At 42.5% G+C, this 17,280-nt stretch overlaps 1 protein-coding gene across 3 annotated transcripts in view; it reads right to left on the bottom strand.

Moving 5' to 3' along the window:
* Nucleotides 1-1,483: 1,483 nt before the first annotated feature.
* Nucleotides 1,484-17,280, bottom strand: part of LOC148021640 (insulin-induced protein) — a 62,800-nt gene continuing 47,003 nt past the window's right edge. Inside the window, exons 5-7 of one of the 3 annotated variants that reach the window (XR_015694360.1) lie at nt 2,407-2,458; nt 2,097-2,317; nt 1,484-1,943 (exon numbers count right to left, since the gene is read on the bottom strand). Coding sequence is in view for 2 of the 3 variants with exons in the window: in XM_087697104.1 (XP_087553230.1) it covers nt 1,927-1,943; nt 2,209-2,317; nt 2,407-2,458 (178 nt within the window). In the remaining variant the exon portion in view is untranslated. Of the gene's footprint in view, nt 2,318-2,406; nt 2,459-17,280 lie in introns of all 3 variants that reach the window. The other 2 variants (XM_087697104.1, XM_087697106.1) reach the window with 2 other exon arrangements.

A 17,280-nucleotide genomic window follows, 5' to 3' on the forward strand; every position in this document is an offset into this window, starting at 1 on the left:
AGTTTTTCTTGGAGTATGCAATCATTGCGAGACCCTTTACACAAGTTTATCATAGTATATATGTGGTCAAAAGAATGCGAGAAAGCCTATAAAGATACTGAAATTGACTCAAATCAATATACCAATTCATACAAGATTCAAAACGGACAATGATGTCCCAAGTGTACACTGATACATCGAAGGTAGCAATATGAGTAATTTTTGCTAGCATACAACACGATCTTTCCCATGTGAGCTTCAATAATCTCACAACTTATTAACATATAAATGACTTACACAATCAAAAGAGAGAAGGCTTAAAAATGGTATATACTATAAGGATCTTTTTCCACAGTTCGTTAGCTATGCCATTTAAGTTTCTTCTAAATCATTAAGCAATTCTCTACCTTGTTAATAAAATATGTGCAATAGAATACATAGTAAAATGTTACCCTTTTCTTGAATTTGTTTTTTTTTTTAATGTACATAAGAGCATTAAAAAAAACATAACATAGCTAACATACGTCCTAATTAACGAGTGAAAAGTTATAAGAGGACAATAATCTCCCAAATACACATCTATTCAAAATTGAGCAAGAATCCCAAATAATCAAAGTGAGTTACATATATTATTAAGAAAAAGTGATAATATACATGCTAGAGAAGGGGCTCTTTGAGTAGCCCAATGAGAAGGCTTGATTAAAAAGACTATTGACTAAAATCTGTCTTGATTGATTGCAAGATAATTCTATCAACTAGGGCAAGTTGGCCTACTAAGGAGACGTATCTTATGGAAAAAAAAAATCATAAATTAAATAGAGGAAATTTCGCAATAAACCTATATTAAATTGATAGCAAGTTTGATATCAAAACTATAGATCAAAAGCTACTTTTATCATTGACTACTTATGAAACATGCTATTAGACATTGCTAAAAAACTAAGCAAACCGTGCTACATTCCTCCTCCAACTTGCTTATTCAAGAATCTCCTATATTTATTACGTACTAAGTGAAAAACAACTAGTATGTCTAGATGCTAAACTTCCTTATATTAAGGAGCTATGATTCAAACTCTCCCTGAGCAAGTTTATCGATGCATACTATAATTCTGACCATTGGAATCTATATACCACATGATCAGTGACTTTGTTATGCACATACATACATGAACACTAGTCATATTATACCCAATAGATAGATGAAAATATACTAATGTGTTTTGTGTCGTAGTAAATAGATCATTAGATGAAGTTATATGAAATACACATTCTAAATTAACGTATTATAATGCATAAAAATGATTTATGATTGAATACTTCATAGTGTGAACTTATTGTATTTTCGAACGCTCACTAGCACAAGGATATTGTAAGCGCATATATGCAAATTATTTAGTTAAATGTAACTATTATACAAGGCCTAGAGAGTTTGATTATTCTTTTTTGTATTTCTTAAAATAAATTTATTAAAATATGAATTTAAAAATACAAGGACAAAAGTGCGTTCATGTAATGAAAACAAGAGCCCAAAAGGAGATCCTTTTCAACAATTTCTAAATGCTAAAGCTTAATACAAATCCATGCATATATGCATGAGGGAGATGGGTGACAAGAGCCCAAAAGGAGATGCTTTTCAACAATTTCTAAATGCTAAAGCTTAATACAAATCCATACATATATGCATGAGGGAGATGCTCACCCATAAGGAGGGAGAAATTGCATACAATCTTGTGTTATGTATGCTTTCTCTCGGTTTCTTTTCTCTTGCAGATCAATTTTGGGCAATTGTACGAGATGAACGATTACAATTGAGATGTTGCATGTAATGGGCTTCACCTTCGGTGGGACTATCTAATTAGTGATATCACTATTCAAGCTCTCTACACTGTGTGAGCTTATCACCGAGCCAGAGATTCCAAGCAATTCTTCATGATCGCTCACCACCTCCTATATCCGCTCTCTGTCTGTGTGAGAAACCAAGGAAAAGGAGACACAGAGCAAAGAATGGAGAAAACAGAATACAGGTAATGGGTGGTAAGAGTGTACAACATTCTCAGATGGATGCAACTGTAGGTAGAACAACTCATCCAAAAGCAGTTTCGGGGGAGCTCACTCACCTGCATTCATCCGCAACAATACCCCTCCACTTGATATGAATATGAGCGAATCCACCAGTAAATCTTAGTCGTGCAAGTGTTTAAGCAAGAAGTGAAGGCAAGGCCTTCTCACCTGACTTCTCAGCGGTTCGCAAATTGATGCGTACACTAAGCCAACGTGCCAAGTTGGCTACAAAAGGCGTGTATGAAAAATAACAGGCTAGCACCCAAGTCGCCAGACCCTACAAAACCCACAAACATTAGACGACCCAAGAGCGTACATGCATGATTTATGAGAATTGCTCGCACGGGAAAAGTACGAAAAAAAGACCTCGCCAAAGACCTCCACATTAGCCTTTGGATAATGCCATACGTTGAAGATTCTGTTCATGTAAACGTTAAAACAGTCAGCAGAATGTTGGATAGCCAGCAGGCCTGTTCTTAGAATGTACATGGGCTGTTGTAGGGTGCATGTTACACGAACAAAAATTATGCCAAAACCAAGCAGAAAGCATGCATAAATTTCAAGGTCTGACAGATATCCTACTCATTTCAGTGAGCACCCAGTGCCTTCCGATTGGTATTCAGTATTACCTTACAATCTGATAAACTCCTTAAAACGAAGGTAAAGAGTTCACAGCTTGTTGCTATTCATGTCACAGACTGTGCCAAGTTCTAAGGTGCATGTTATATCAATAAAACTCACACCAGAACCAAGCAGAAAAGGGAGCACATTCAGCTTCTTCGTTGATACCCAATCCTTCAGTATTACCTTATAATCTGATAAAACTCTACCTGTACCGGTACACTTAATTTCATACAAAATTGATGGACACACCACTCCTGCCTGAGCTGCTGCCTGTGCACAGGCCTGCCGCCATCTCTGCCCCCCCACACCATCTCACCTGCTGCCACACACTGCCCACCCTGCACCTGCACCTGCACCCCACACCATTAACACCCCACCACTGCCCATCTCACCCCGACTTTCAGGCCTTAGTCTCCCTCTCTTTGCAGCAGCATTCTTTGGTCGTCAGCAGCCTACCCAGAAGGGGTTGATCGAGTTCATGCAATGGAAACCTCTGGTCTGATGCCAGAGCGCTCTACAGGTGTCCTCCAGTAAGACACCTCATCCGTCATCCTCACCGAAGAACAGCTTCAGTCCATCCAAGCCACAAAAAAAGAACTGAAGGAAACCACAATCTTTGGACAGGTCGTGGGTCACTGCCCCTCCCAAGCACAGCTTCAAGCTGGTGCCCCAGTGTTGGTGGACTCTAATGAAGTCATCATCCTCTGCACGTGCGCTGTGCAGTTGCTTGCTGCGTGGCCTCAGCCCCAAAGCATGCACACTCCAAGGCTTGGTGTCCAAGCTCATAGCAGTGAAGACACTGTTCGGGCCACCTTGTCACTATGATCTGCTACTAGAACACATGTCTACCTGCCTCAATCATTAGGAATTCAGGGATCCTCTGGTTCAGCACTGCCACTCCTACCTTTGATACCCTTGCACATGTCACTGCATCAGCAACAAGGGGGGAAGGACAAAGCCGAAAAAGGCATCCAAAGTCCTCCACTAGATGGCATTACTCAAACGCAAGCCTGGGAAAGAGGATGGTACCAGGATATCTAGGGAATCTGTAATGAAGCGCAAAGTCCACGGCTGTGAAGCCACTATACCATGGAACCAAATAAATGATCTCCCTAAGAGGATATAACTAGGGATGTGCCCTGCAGCACATGGTGACCGTAATACAGCCAACTCTTGAGCATGCTTCATAAATGGAAGCTAAGATTGCAGCCCAACTCCCACCTCTAGTTGCTACCCCCACTCCCCCTCCAATACCCCCTCACCCTTAGGCTCCATCCACATGGAGTGACAAGCCTCACAAATCCGTACCCTCCCCTTGACAACAGGTGAGCGGCCCTTCCCACAATGCTTCCAACACCTCCACCCTATCAGCAGGCCACACCTTTCCACACCACGCTTAGCTCCTTCCACAAGAATTGTTGCAGCCCCTAGACATATATGAGAGTTGTTGATCACAAGGAGTTTCCATGGCCTTTAAAGGTGGGGATCTTCATAATCTGCAAGCCACATTTCTTGGCCCCTCTTGACCGGTGGAACTACTCCTTCCTCCAAACTTCCCACTCTGACATATGGACACAAGCTTAGGTGGAGGTCTTAAGAGACCAAGCGTCTAAGCATGTTTCACAGTGACTTGGAAAGCCATGCCTAGATTCTTTTTGGGGCAATGGCCGAGATGCACGATGGACAATAATTGTGGCTTGGTGCAAGGCCCCCACACGTTAGTGTTGAGTTAAAACACGCTTTACAATTTGATTAGCATTTTTGAACGGCCCCAAAACACGCTTAATTAATGAAAAATGCAAATTGAACGCACAGCTCAAGAGAGTTTCAATGGTCCCCCAAAACCCTAATTTTTTGGGACACCCTTCAACATCTATAAATAGATAGGCTGCCCACCATTCAACCTCATCCTTTTGTGCAAGTTTCTCACTCTACTGTGCAGATTTCAACCATCGGCCACCTACCATCTTCTGTCCAGCCATCACCAACTGCAGCCCATAACTATCCAACCCTAGACAATCTATTTGCAGCCATCGCCCTGCTGTTTGGAGGTCTCCATTTGCTGCGTTGTCATAGCACTTGATTAGCTTGCATTTTCAGCATTTGGTGCTAGGCAACAGGTTGATGTCGTCTCTCCCACTGCGAGACTGCTGCAATACTTGCGTTTTTGCTGTCCAACGAGCCATCTACATTAGCAAACACCTCTCCTATTGTTGCCTCATTTCCTTAACACTCTGGTGATAAACCTTTGTGTTTCCCACACTCCAACTGGTGGTCACAACACTTGGGATCCATCTCCAATGGAGATCACTCTCCGACACTGCATTGCTCTGCCCTTGGGCATTTTGTACACTCTTACATTCATTTACAGCATTCATTTACTTCAAAGTTTCTTCTCTCTGTGTTTGAGTTCCACACTCCAACTGGTGGTCACAACACTTGGGATCCATCTCCAATGGAGATCACTCTCCGACACTGCATTGCTCTGCCCTTGGGCATTTTGTACACTCTTACATTCATTTACAGCATTCATTTACTTCAAAGTTTCTTCTCTCTGTGTTTGAGTTTTGAGTTCTTGCGTTTTACGTTTAGCTTTGTCTGAGTCTATGTGTTTCAGTCTTGGTCATACATGCTGTGTTTCCTTAGTGCAAACCCTAACATGTATTTAGTCTTTGTGAGAGACTCACACATGATTCGATTCTGACTCGTAATGTCTCAAGCACATTTTTCCTCGGATCCTATGATGCCCTATCAGGCTTCTCCATCATCGGAGGCTTTGAGTAGACACACCTTCAACTTTACCATCTTCTTCTTCTTGTTTTGGTCATCTTACAGATAAAGAGTTTGAGGAGTACTTGCCCATCACGTACAGTTCAGTTTACACTCCTCCAACGAGTGCTACTACATCTAGACCAATTGGTGAGACTGACCATCTCTCTACTGATCTTGGAGGGATAATGACATTTAGCATATCTGGCGATCCATCTCCTTTATCTCCCCAAGCCTTGTGTCAAGTTCATATAACCCTTTTGAGTCATATGAATCAAAACTCTCTCTTGTTTCTTCTTGTGTTGTGCAAGACCTGGAGGATTTTCAGTATGTTAACTTTAATAGAGGAGGCTCTCGAAGCAGATACCCTTCATTAGGTATATCTCTACCATCTGTTTCATTTGAGCAAGTAAACCACACTTCTCAACTCCCTGCCATCCCACCACTATCTTCTCCACATTCTAATATACTCACATCTTCATTCCAAAATCTTGGATTACATTTCACTTTCTCTCAAAGCACACTAGGGGTTGGATTTATCATCTTCCATCTCTATTCCTAACACTTTCTCTTTCTCCATCCCATCATCTATCTACCCTCCACCTCTTGGTGCATTGTTAGGGGGAATGCCACCCTTTAATACTATACCTTCCAACTAGCCCCACTTTACCACCTCCTTTCACTCTGGGACGGCTATGATGGGCATCCCTCTCACTACCTTCAAACACTCACAAACCCCCCACATGACCCTTTCAAACGCAAAGATATCCGTCCTCTGCTTATGGATTGTTGACACACATCCTTGGGTCACTCTGACACAAGAATTTCCATCTTCTACTCCTCGTATCCCCATCCCTTCACCTTGGGCTCCTCGTGCGGTTACCATACCTATACCCAATCCACCCACACCCACCTTTGGAGCCACTATACACACTTCTCATATGCATAGTGGGCACTCTAGGATTCCTTCCTCCATGTACTCTGCTCCCCACCCTATCCCCCCTATTCACCCTTACCCCATTACACACCTCCATCTCCTAGCACTATCCCTCCTATTGCAATGGCCAAAACTGCCTTTACGGATAAGACTCGTTTTAGCAGGTCCAATTACACCACTTGGTCGAACTTCATGCAACAAGTGCTTGAATCTCAAGGACTTTGGGAACTTGTAGTTGATACCGAGCCTATACCCGCTCAGACCCTCAATTAGCTAACCTTGATCACATCCATCAATGGAGAGCCCGCAATGCCATAGCCAATGTTGAGTTAATGCACAAGTTTCTTTCTAAATTTCACTCTTAGTTACAGCATTTTGCCCTCGCATCTAAGAGTTAGAGTCATCCCATTGACCGCTATGCGGCTGAAGATCACACTCCATGTATCAATCTCGATTTTGAGCTTCAAGAGTTTTCCATCAAGGAAGGGGATGATCTAAAAGTCAAGTTGGCCGAATATTGGCAATTACTTGCCGAGTTTGCCACTACTAACTCCCCAAAGTCAGACGACGATCAAGTCACGTTCTTCTTGAACAAGTTACCCAACAAATACTTGCATTTTGTGTTGCATTTTATCCAACACAATAATCGGCACCTTCTGCAAGTTTGAGTGCAAGTTCTTGCATTGTGCAATAATGCATAATCAAGTCCATAAGAAGTCCTCCACACATCCATTCGGAGAGGCGAGGATTGGTTGTCTCTTCTTTGGAAGGGAAAACTACCAATGGCAAGAAGTCACAAAATACGAAGGCAAGCCAAAAGAAGGGTGACACCACTTTCTCCAATGGAACCAAACAAACATAATCCCTTTGGCCGCAAATTCCTAAGAAAAATAGGTTCTGCACACACTACCAAAGGTCGGGCCATATGGACGAGAAGCATTGTAGCAAGGCCCAGGATCTTCCTCCTAGAAAACCACAGCAAACTATTGCAACTACCTCCACTCTAGCTAGCCAGTCCAGTGGGTCTACGCCTCCCGCTACTGCACCATCTGTCCCAACAGCTACTAGATATGTGGCACGCAAACAGTCTCAATAACCTATCTCCTTCACTACTCCTCAAGAATTGGTTGATTGGTCTGCTAATGGCCATGTCATCTTTGGGGTGATTACTTGGAATCCCTTGGTAAGATAATCATCGCCTCGGTAGTCTTGGTAGATCATTGGGAAGCCGACTTGTACCGCACCCTTTCTCCAATGCCCTGGCTACTTTGGGGTGGAATGCCCTAGGGTAAACAATAACGGCCTTTCCTTTTAGGCTTAGTTTAGGGCTTGATGTTGAAAATAAAGGGCCCTCGTGCCTTTTATATGTGCTCAGGTGTGAATACACCCTTAGTACACATGTACTTTCATATATATATATCTAAAAACCTAAAGTGGTACACTCATTGTACCCACAAGTCGTGCTCACTCTCACTCTCTACTTTGCACACACACACACACACACACTCTCTCTCTCTCTCTCTCTCTCTCTCTCTCTCTCTCTCTCTCTCCTGACAGCAAGCACTGCATGTCTCGATCCTCACGCCACAAGTGGCAACAAACTGGTATCAAAGCCATCAAGTTCTACACGCTTCAGTCAGGCGTGGACAATTCCAGGGCTGCACGCAAGTCAAAAGAGTCGGGGCTGCAAACAATACGCTGCAAAACGTGTGGCAGACGACACACTGCAAAAAGTGTGGCACCAAGTGACAGGGTCGGCAGGTTGCAGGCAAACATAGCCTGCCTGACGAGACCAGTCGACGGGCAGGCATGTCCAGTGGGAGCGACGACAGCAGCTGCAAGTCGACAAGGCAACAGTCGTGACCAACGGGCGACTTCACAAGCACTGATGGCAGGATCAGCGTGGCGACGACCAACGTGGCAGCAGCTGACGCACGGTGATTGATGGCCAGCAAGCTGAGAACACACACGGACAGGCGCCAAACGTGACAGATATTTTTTTTCTCATCGTTTCTATCAAATTGCTGGAATTTTTTCCTTCTCCCCTTGTCGGGCATTCGCGTACATAACACACAAAGTGTAAATTTGTGCAATCTTGGCCCGGAAATTTGGGGCTTTTCCCGGATTTGGGGAATGTGATGCACGACAAGACAATTGGTCTCAGAAATTGCAGGAATTTGTGACATTTTGCCTCCGACATTTGGGGCTTTTCATGTACATGCAAAATTGGGCTGAAATTAACCCAATTTCTCAACATTGATGCACATTGGACCCCATGCAATTTGGGGCTTTTTCTGTTTGGGCAAAATTTGTGCGCCATTTGGTCATTTTATGTACATACGGATTTGATTCCATGCAATTTGGATATCTAGCACTTGGAAAAATGTGGGGGTTTTGCTGAAATTGCTCTATTTTGGCAAAATTGGCCTATTCTATGCATGTCAAAGAGAGTGCAGATGTATGATTGATGCTTTGAGCACAAAAATTTTGGGGCTTTTGACTGTGCGTGTCAAATTTTGTGCCCGTGGATGCATGTACAACAGAAATTGCAGCTAAATTTTGGGACTTCTCATGTAATGTGATGTATTTGTCCTTGGAACAACTGTAATCAGTTGTGGAGTGCTGTAGCACAAGGTTTAGTGCTTCTGAAAATTTATTTGCAGATCTGAAATTTCTGCTTTCTCATGGTTATTTATTGCTGGTTGGTACTTGTTTGTACCTTGGTCACTTGTGTGACAGTTTGGGCCTGCATTTGCTGAATTTTTTTGTCACATTTGGGCTGAAAATCATGGCTGGCAGCAATGACAGCAGTCATCTCATGCAATTAAGAAGCTTGAAGGAGCACATAACTTTGCAGTTTGGCAAAACCAATGCTACCATATCCTGTTGCAAAAGAAGCAGGCAAAGCCGATTAAGACCAAAGGGGCAAAGCTTGCAAATATGGAACAAGAAGATTGGGATGAGTTAAATGAGCTTGCACGCTCAACCATCGAGCTATCGATTTCTAATGCCTTGCTGTTTAACATTGAAGGTTTGGATTTTGCATATGCTATTTGGACTCGATTGGAAAAATTGTATACACAAAAGAGTGCCGCAAGCAAAGTATATTGGCTGAAAAAGCTTATGGATTTGCGTATGAAACAGGGTACACCAATGTCTACTCACTTGAGTGAGTTTAACTCCATTTTCAGTTAGCTATTTGCCTTGAAATTATTGATTGATGAAGAATTTAAGGCTACGTTCTTGCTTTGCACTCTGCCAGAGAGTTGGGATACATTCAAGGCTGCTATGAGCAATTCTAATGTGATTCTTTTGTATGCTGATGCAAAGAGTGCTCTACTCATGGAAGAAATGAATCGCCAGAACAATGCAACCAGCAAGTCTTCCAGTGCTTTGCAAACTAGGGGCAGATCACAGCAGAAAGGCAAATCTGATAGCAAGGGATGCAATAAATCACGTGGCAAGGATGTTGAATGCCATCATTGTGGCAAGAAGGGTCGCTTTAAATGTGACTGCTACAAATGGAAGAAAGAAAAAGGAAAGGGCAAGAAGGCAACTGATAGCAAGGAAGAGAAGAAAGAGAGTCAACCTAAGAAGAGCAGTGTCAAAATTGAAGCGGTGAATGTAGTCACTCATGACAGTGACAACGGGAATGACGTACTCTTGTTCTCTTCACACTTAAGTACACATACTTTACTTGCAGATACAGATGATGACATACATACCTGGATTTTAGATTTAGGTGCTTCTTTTAATGTCACCCCTCATCGTGAGTGGTTTTCTGACTACACAGGGGATCGACATGGCGTTGTTCATCTTGGGAGAGCAACTATCCACGTGACATTGCAGATATTGGCAATGTGCAGTTGCAGTTTCAGCATGGCTCTGTCTTCACTCTTCAGCATGTACGGCATGTACCTCAGCTCAAGAAGAGCTTGATTAGCACAGGGCAGCTAGATGACGATGGATTTCATACCACTTTTGGTGATCAGAAAATTGTGATAGCAAAGGGATAAACAGGGAGCTCACTGCCCCTTATAATCCACCCCAAAATGGAGTTGCAGAGTGTATGAATTGGACCATATTGGATAAAATCCGTACCATGTTGTCTCATGCTGCATTACCCCATGGCTTTTGGGCAAAGGCTATTATGACAGCTATTCGCTTGATTAATCAATCATCAAACAGGTCCTTTTTTTGGTGGGGGGGGGGGGGGGGGAGGGGGGGGAGCGGAATCCCTCAGGAAGCATGGTCGAGCAAGCCACCTTCATACCTTCATATGCTCACCTTAAAGTGTTTGGCAACGAGGCTTTTGTGCACATTTGTAAAGAAAAACGCAGCAAACTTGAGCCAAAGTCCTGCAAATGCATTTTCCTAGGATATGATGATGAAGGTGAAATGGGGTATAGATTATGGGATCCTGAGAAAAGCAAAGTAGTACGCAGCAATGATGTTATCTTCCAGAAAGATCACATGCACAAACAGCCCGAAAGAATAGAGGAAGTCCATAGGGTTGTATTCTGGGAAGAAATACCTTTTGGACAACAAAATGCGCCTGCTGTACAGCAGCAAATACATGTTGTAAATGAGCCTACAAATGCAAAAAATAATGTTGAAAATGATCAGCCAATAATTGCCCATAATGATGAGCCACTAGATATGCAGCAACAGCCAGGATAGCAAGCTGAAAATGGAAATTTGCAAGCTTAATAGCCAGCAAACAATGATCATTGGGTTAGGGGATCGTCTAGGGCTACTAGACAACCTGATAGATTCGTTCCTGGTGCAAAAAATGTGGCTGATTATATCGTGTTGACAGACTGTGGTGAACCGTCTTGCTTCAAGGAAGCAATGGACAAACAAGGCAGCAAGAAATGGTATAAAGCTATGTTATCAGAGATGGAATCTCTTGAGAAAAATGACACTTGAGACTTGGTGCAGTTGCCTAAAGGGTAGAAAACCCTTCCATGCAAATGGGTTTACAAGATGAAGGTCACTTCTAGTTCCTTGCCAAAGTACAAAGCAAGATTGGTTGCGAAGGGATACAAGCAGGAACATGGAGTTGACTTTGATGAGATCCTCTCTCTTGTAGTCAAGATGACTACATTGAGAACTATTTTGGGCTTGGTTGCACCTGAAGATATGGAGCTCATACAGATGGATGTAAAGACTGCATTCTTACATGGTGATCTGCATGAAGACATATATGCAATAGCCTGAAGAGTTTGAGGGAAAGAGAAGATGGTATGTAAACTCAAAAGGAGTTTGTATGGGCTGAAATAAGCACCAAGAGAATGGTATCATAAGTTTGATACATTTATGCAGTCTCAAGGTTTTCATAGAAGTCAAGTGGATCACTGCTTGTACACCAAGAAGGCCGCAGATGGCAGCCTGATTATCTTGGTTCTGTACGTTGATGACCATGCTGATTGCTGGTAGGGATACTAATGCCTTGGACTCACTGAAGCAAAGTCTTCATGGCAGCTTTGACATGAAGGATCTTGGTGATACAAATCACATTCTTGGCATGCGAATACTCAGAGATAGGTCAAAAGGATTACTCTATCTATCTCAGCAGAAGTATATCTCCAAGGTTTTGCAACGTTTCAATATGGAGGGGGGGAAAACAATTGGGGTTCCATTGCCTCCATATGTGAAACTCAGTGCAGAGGACAACCCTACATCTAATGATGAGAAGGCTGAAATGGCCAAGATACCATATGCTTCAGCTGTTGGCAGTTTGATGTATGCTATGGTTGCTACACGTTCTGACATTGCCTTCGCAGTGGGAGTGGTTAGCAAATACATGGCAAACCCTGGTAAAAAGCATTGGGAAGTAGTGAAAGGTATTATGAGATACCTCAAAGATAGAAAGGATTTTTGCATCTGCTTTGAAAAGCAGAAGACAGTCATGCGGATTGCAAAAAGTCCACTTCTGGGTATATGTTTACCTTCATGAGAGGAGCAGTCTCTTAGATCTCCAGGCTACAAAAGTGTGTTGCATTGTCTACTACAGAGGCAGAGTATGTGGCTGCCACTAAGGCATGCAAGGAGACTTTATGGCTTTTACATCTGATGGGAGAGGTTGGCATTACAAAGTTACCTGTTCTTCATTGTGATAGTTAGAGTCCTATCATGCTAGCACAGAATCCCATCTTTCATGCAAAGACGAAGCACATACAGGTAAAGTACCACTTCATTAGAGATGTACTTGACAGCAAGGCATTGAGCTTGTCAAAGTGCATACAGATGATAATCCTGCAAACCTTCTTAGGAAGGCTCTTCTAGCAGAGCGGTTTGCTCATCGCCGATAGATGATGGGAGTTGGATAGATATATGTATTTCAGCTTTGTACATGCCTAGACTTAACTGATTCTTTTCTCCTCTTAAGGCACATTGCCTTTAGGTAGGAGGTTGTTGGGATAAAGGGCTCTCGTGCCTTTTATATGTGCTCGGGTGTGAACACACCCTTAGCGCACTTGTACACACACACATATATATATATATATATATATATATATATATATATATATATATATATAAACCTAAAGCGGTACACTCGTATATATATATATAAAAACCTAAAGCGGTACACTCGTCATTGTACCCACAAGTCGTGCTCACTCTCTCTCTTTTTTTTTCGTTCTCTCTCTCTCTCTCTCTCTCTCTCTCTCTCTCTCTCTCTCTCTGCAAGCACTGTGTGTCTCAATCCTTGCACCACAGGTGGCAACACTTGAGAGGGTATATTGAGCTAAAACACACTTTACAGCTTATTAGTATTTTTTAACAGCCCCAAACCATGCTTAATTAATGAAAATGTGAATTTGGTACGCAATTCAAGAGAGTTTCAATGGTCCCCCAAAACCTTAACTTTTTGGGACACCCTTCAACATCTATAAATAGACAGGGTATCAACCTCATCCTTTTGTGCAAGTTTCTCACTCTACCATGCAAATCTCAGCCATCAGCCACCAGCCACCTACCATCTGCTATCCAACCATCACCAACCGCAGCCAATCATTATCCAGCCCTAGGTGGCTTGTTTTTAGCCATCACCCTCCTATTTGGAGGTCCCCATTTGCTACGTCATCATAGCACTTGATTAGCCTGCGTTTTCAGCATTTAGGGCTAGGCAACACGCTACTGCCATCTCTCCCATCGAGAGATTGCTGCAATACCTGGGTTTTTGCTGCCCAACACGCTGCCTAATCAACAAACGCCTCTCCTATTGCTGCCTCAGTTCCCTGACACTCTGGTGATCAACGTCTAGTGTTTCCCACACTCTGACTGGTAGTCACAACACTTGGGATCCATCTCCAATGGATGTCACTCTCCAACATTGCATTGCTCTGTCCTTGGGCATTCTGTACACTCTTACATTCATTTATAGCATTCATTCACTTCAAAGTTTCTTCTCTCTATATTTGAGTTTTGAGTTTTTGCATTTTGCGTTTTGCATTTAGGGTTTGAGTCTTGGTCGTACATGCTATGTTTCCTCGATGCAAACCCTAGCATATCTTCACACTTAGTACCCCACTTCGTACCTTGCCGGATTGGAGGTTAGGCTACTCAATATTACCAAGCCTCAAAGGCGCATTTGACTTCTTGACTAGTAAGGCTGATATAAGGACAGCAAAGTTGACTAGGCTTTTTGTGGAGAAGTTTGCAGGTCAAATAGTCACTAATAGAAATTGAAGGTTTAATAGTCATTTCTAGAGAGCAACCCTCTGCAAATTATAACTACATTAAGCATCAATATAACTTATCATTCACAATGATAGTCAAACAAAGCAAGTTAATCCTAGAAGACATGTTGAGATTTTAAGTGAGCAAAAATCAGTCTAACTAGGACGAGCATTTACCCCTACTGGAATTTGCCTACAACAGCTCAAGATTGCACCGCAAGCTTTCATCCATTCATGTTGATGCATGGATTTAGCCTAGATATTCTATGGATGTAAAAGACTGGGGAAAATAAACATTCAGAGTATTCAAAGATATGAAGGAAATTGCCAAAATCACAAAAGTAAAAAGCCATAAATATCTCAAAAATAGGAAGGATTGAAGTGCTTCATGTAAGTCTTAAATTGTGGATTCTGGGGGAACTACTGAAGAAATCTAGTTGTCAGTATAGATAATGCTAGGAGAGAACCAAGTTGTCAAAATCACAAAAGTAGAAAGCCATAAATCTCTCAAAAATAGGAAGGATTGAAGTGCTTCATGTGAGTCTTAAATTGTGGATTCTGGGGGACTACTGAAGAACTCTAGTTGCCAGTGTAGATAATGCCAGGAGAGAACCAGTTGAAAACAAGTCTCCTGCTGGAAGGTTTCCAAATTGACTTCATGGAAAGAAAAGGGCATCCCTACAAAGAGAACTTTTACAAGCTTACCCATAGTACAAGAGGGTTTGCCATCCCTTCAAAATGGCAAACCAGACCACACATTGGTCCCAGTGACGAATGATTGATTCCCTGTAGCTTTTGACTTTTTGACTTTGCAAATATGCTTGGTTGGGCAACCTTTGATGCTAATCGCTTTCTCCTGCTAGAAGGTTTCCAAACTTTTCTATACATCAAAAGGTATGGTCATTTCTACATCAGTGGTTGAATACTTGATCTTGCTATTTTGTTTTCTCCTGCTAGAAGGTTTCCAGAATTTTCTATACATCAAAGGTTATGGTCATTTCTACATCAGTGGTTGATCTTGCTAGAGACATGCAGTCCATAACTCACTTTACATGACACTCGTGCTATTCTCAGCATAAAGAGCTGGTTTCAGCCCATAAATCCTGCCTCTTCCTCTTCCTTATCATTTGAGAAGCTCCCGTGATTTGCTAACAGAAAAGTTTTGATATGCTCAAAATTGCCATAGCTACAGCTCTAGTACTTCAAGTGGTAAGCCTAACAAAAAAATTTGTCGTAGGGTCGAATGCCAATATTTTTGTTGTGGGCTGTGCTAACTTAGAATGATAGAACATGTGTTGCTGTTGGAGTTCAGACCAACCAAGAACATTTTGACAAGCTGAAAATCGCCATAGCTACATGTGACATTAATGTGACATTAAAAGTAATACTTAATGTTACATTAATGTCATAAGTGTGGAATGTAACATTAAAAGGGATATTTAATGTTACATTAAGGTAAATTTAGGGGAACATGCACGAGAATGACCGTCCGGGCTCTTGGGCGCCCGAACGGGGTCAAGGGGAGCCTAGAGAGTAAGGGAGTCCAGGAATAGTAGGACTCCAGCAAGTTGACGGCTGGCAAAGAGATAAGATTGAGGGCCAGCACTTATCTAGGCGTGGCTGGGAGGTGAAGAACACTCGTGCTTCCATCAGTCTGAAGAAAGCTATCTTCCGTAATCTAACATTGGTATCAGAGCCTATGTTTCTGATCAAACAAGAATCTGGGAGGTCGTCAGTCAAGAAGCGGGCCATCAATCAGAAGCGTTCTGTCCTGTCGTGTCTTCACGGCACTTAATTCCTGACTGTCACGCGATCTGACGGAGTACTCCCGCCCTGCCCCATCGCTTCAGAAAACAGGCCGTCAGTCAGAAGTGCCTGTCCCGTCGCGTGTCGTCTGCCCTGTCCCGTTGCATGCCGTCATTTCTGCCCTGTCCCGTCGCGTGAAAATTGACGAAGCCGTGAAGAAAACGGAGAAGATTCGTCACATTGGAAGGGCAGCGCCACGTCACGTAAGTGACATTTAGTATTGGTCTAATGTTACGGGACCCATGGCAGAAAACGTAATGGGCAGAAATAATTAAAAAAAAAACGTAAGGATTATGGTCACGAAGACCAACCAGACCAGCGTGAAGACCAACTAGACTAGGCGTGCAGCCGCCAGCATCCGCGAGGACCAAGAGTAGAGTCGCCAGCATTCGCGAGGACCAATCAGCTCAGATGAAGCTGCCAGCAGCCGCGAGAAACAGATCAGAAGTGGAGCTGTCAGTATCAGATTGCTGTTGACGGATAGGACTGCTCCTGAGGCGGATAAGACTGCGACTGCTGTGAGACAGGCAGAAAACTTCATATTCAACTGAAGCCACAGCCTGCCATAAAAAATCAGGGAAGTATTTTATCTTGTATGCAAATTTCTTATTTTTGCTTTCCAATTCCAGTGTATTAATGGCAGAAAAAGGGAAAGAAAGGGTAATGGAAAGTTCTAGTTCCGGGGATCAACCTATGGTAGATCCCCATGAACCAGACATACAAGAAGAACAATGGGAAGAATTTTTTGCCACGAGAGAGCAATTTGATGATCTTTCTGCTCGTGTGCAAACTCAAGGGGTTCAAATGGAGTTTTTAACTCAAACACTAACTGAAATAAAATCTCAGTTAACTTTATTGTTGGAAAAAGACAAAAATAAAATAGAAATCTCGGATGTCCCATCTTCATCGAAAGATTTAGATGTGACTATGCGAGATCCTAAGGAACCCCAAACCTACCATAAATTGAGGGATAATCCGGTTTTAAAGGATATGAAACCACCTCAATTTTACGGGGAGGAAAAAGATAGGAATAAAGATACAATCTTTAATTTCCTCGAGAAATTGGAAGATTTACATAAATTAAAAAATACACCACCACATCTCCAAGCACTGGAGGCCAGTTTAACTTTGGGGCCCAAAGCATATAAGTGGTGGCGAACTTTAAAGGAGGCGAATAAAATACCTGAAACTTGGGCTCAGTTTGAATCCGTATTTTTAAAAGAATTTCTTCCTGAAAATGAAATGGAAAGAAATTGGGAAGATTGGGATTATGTCAGACAAAAGGGACGACCCCTACTGACATATCTGGAGGAATATCGTGAGATAATCCTCAAACTGGAAGGAATTGATGAATTCCAAAAAACAAGAGGATTCATTAGGGGACTGGACAAAGCCTGTAAAAAGGAAGTAAAACGGAGT

The sequence above is a fragment of the Lygodium microphyllum genome, chromosome 17 (genome assembly GCF_053477565.2).
Source record: "Lygodium microphyllum isolate KBCC chromosome 17, Lygodium_microphyllum_v1.1.10, whole genome shotgun sequence".
Lineage (NCBI taxonomy): Eukaryota > Viridiplantae > Streptophyta > Polypodiopsida > Schizaeales > Lygodiaceae > Lygodium > Lygodium microphyllum.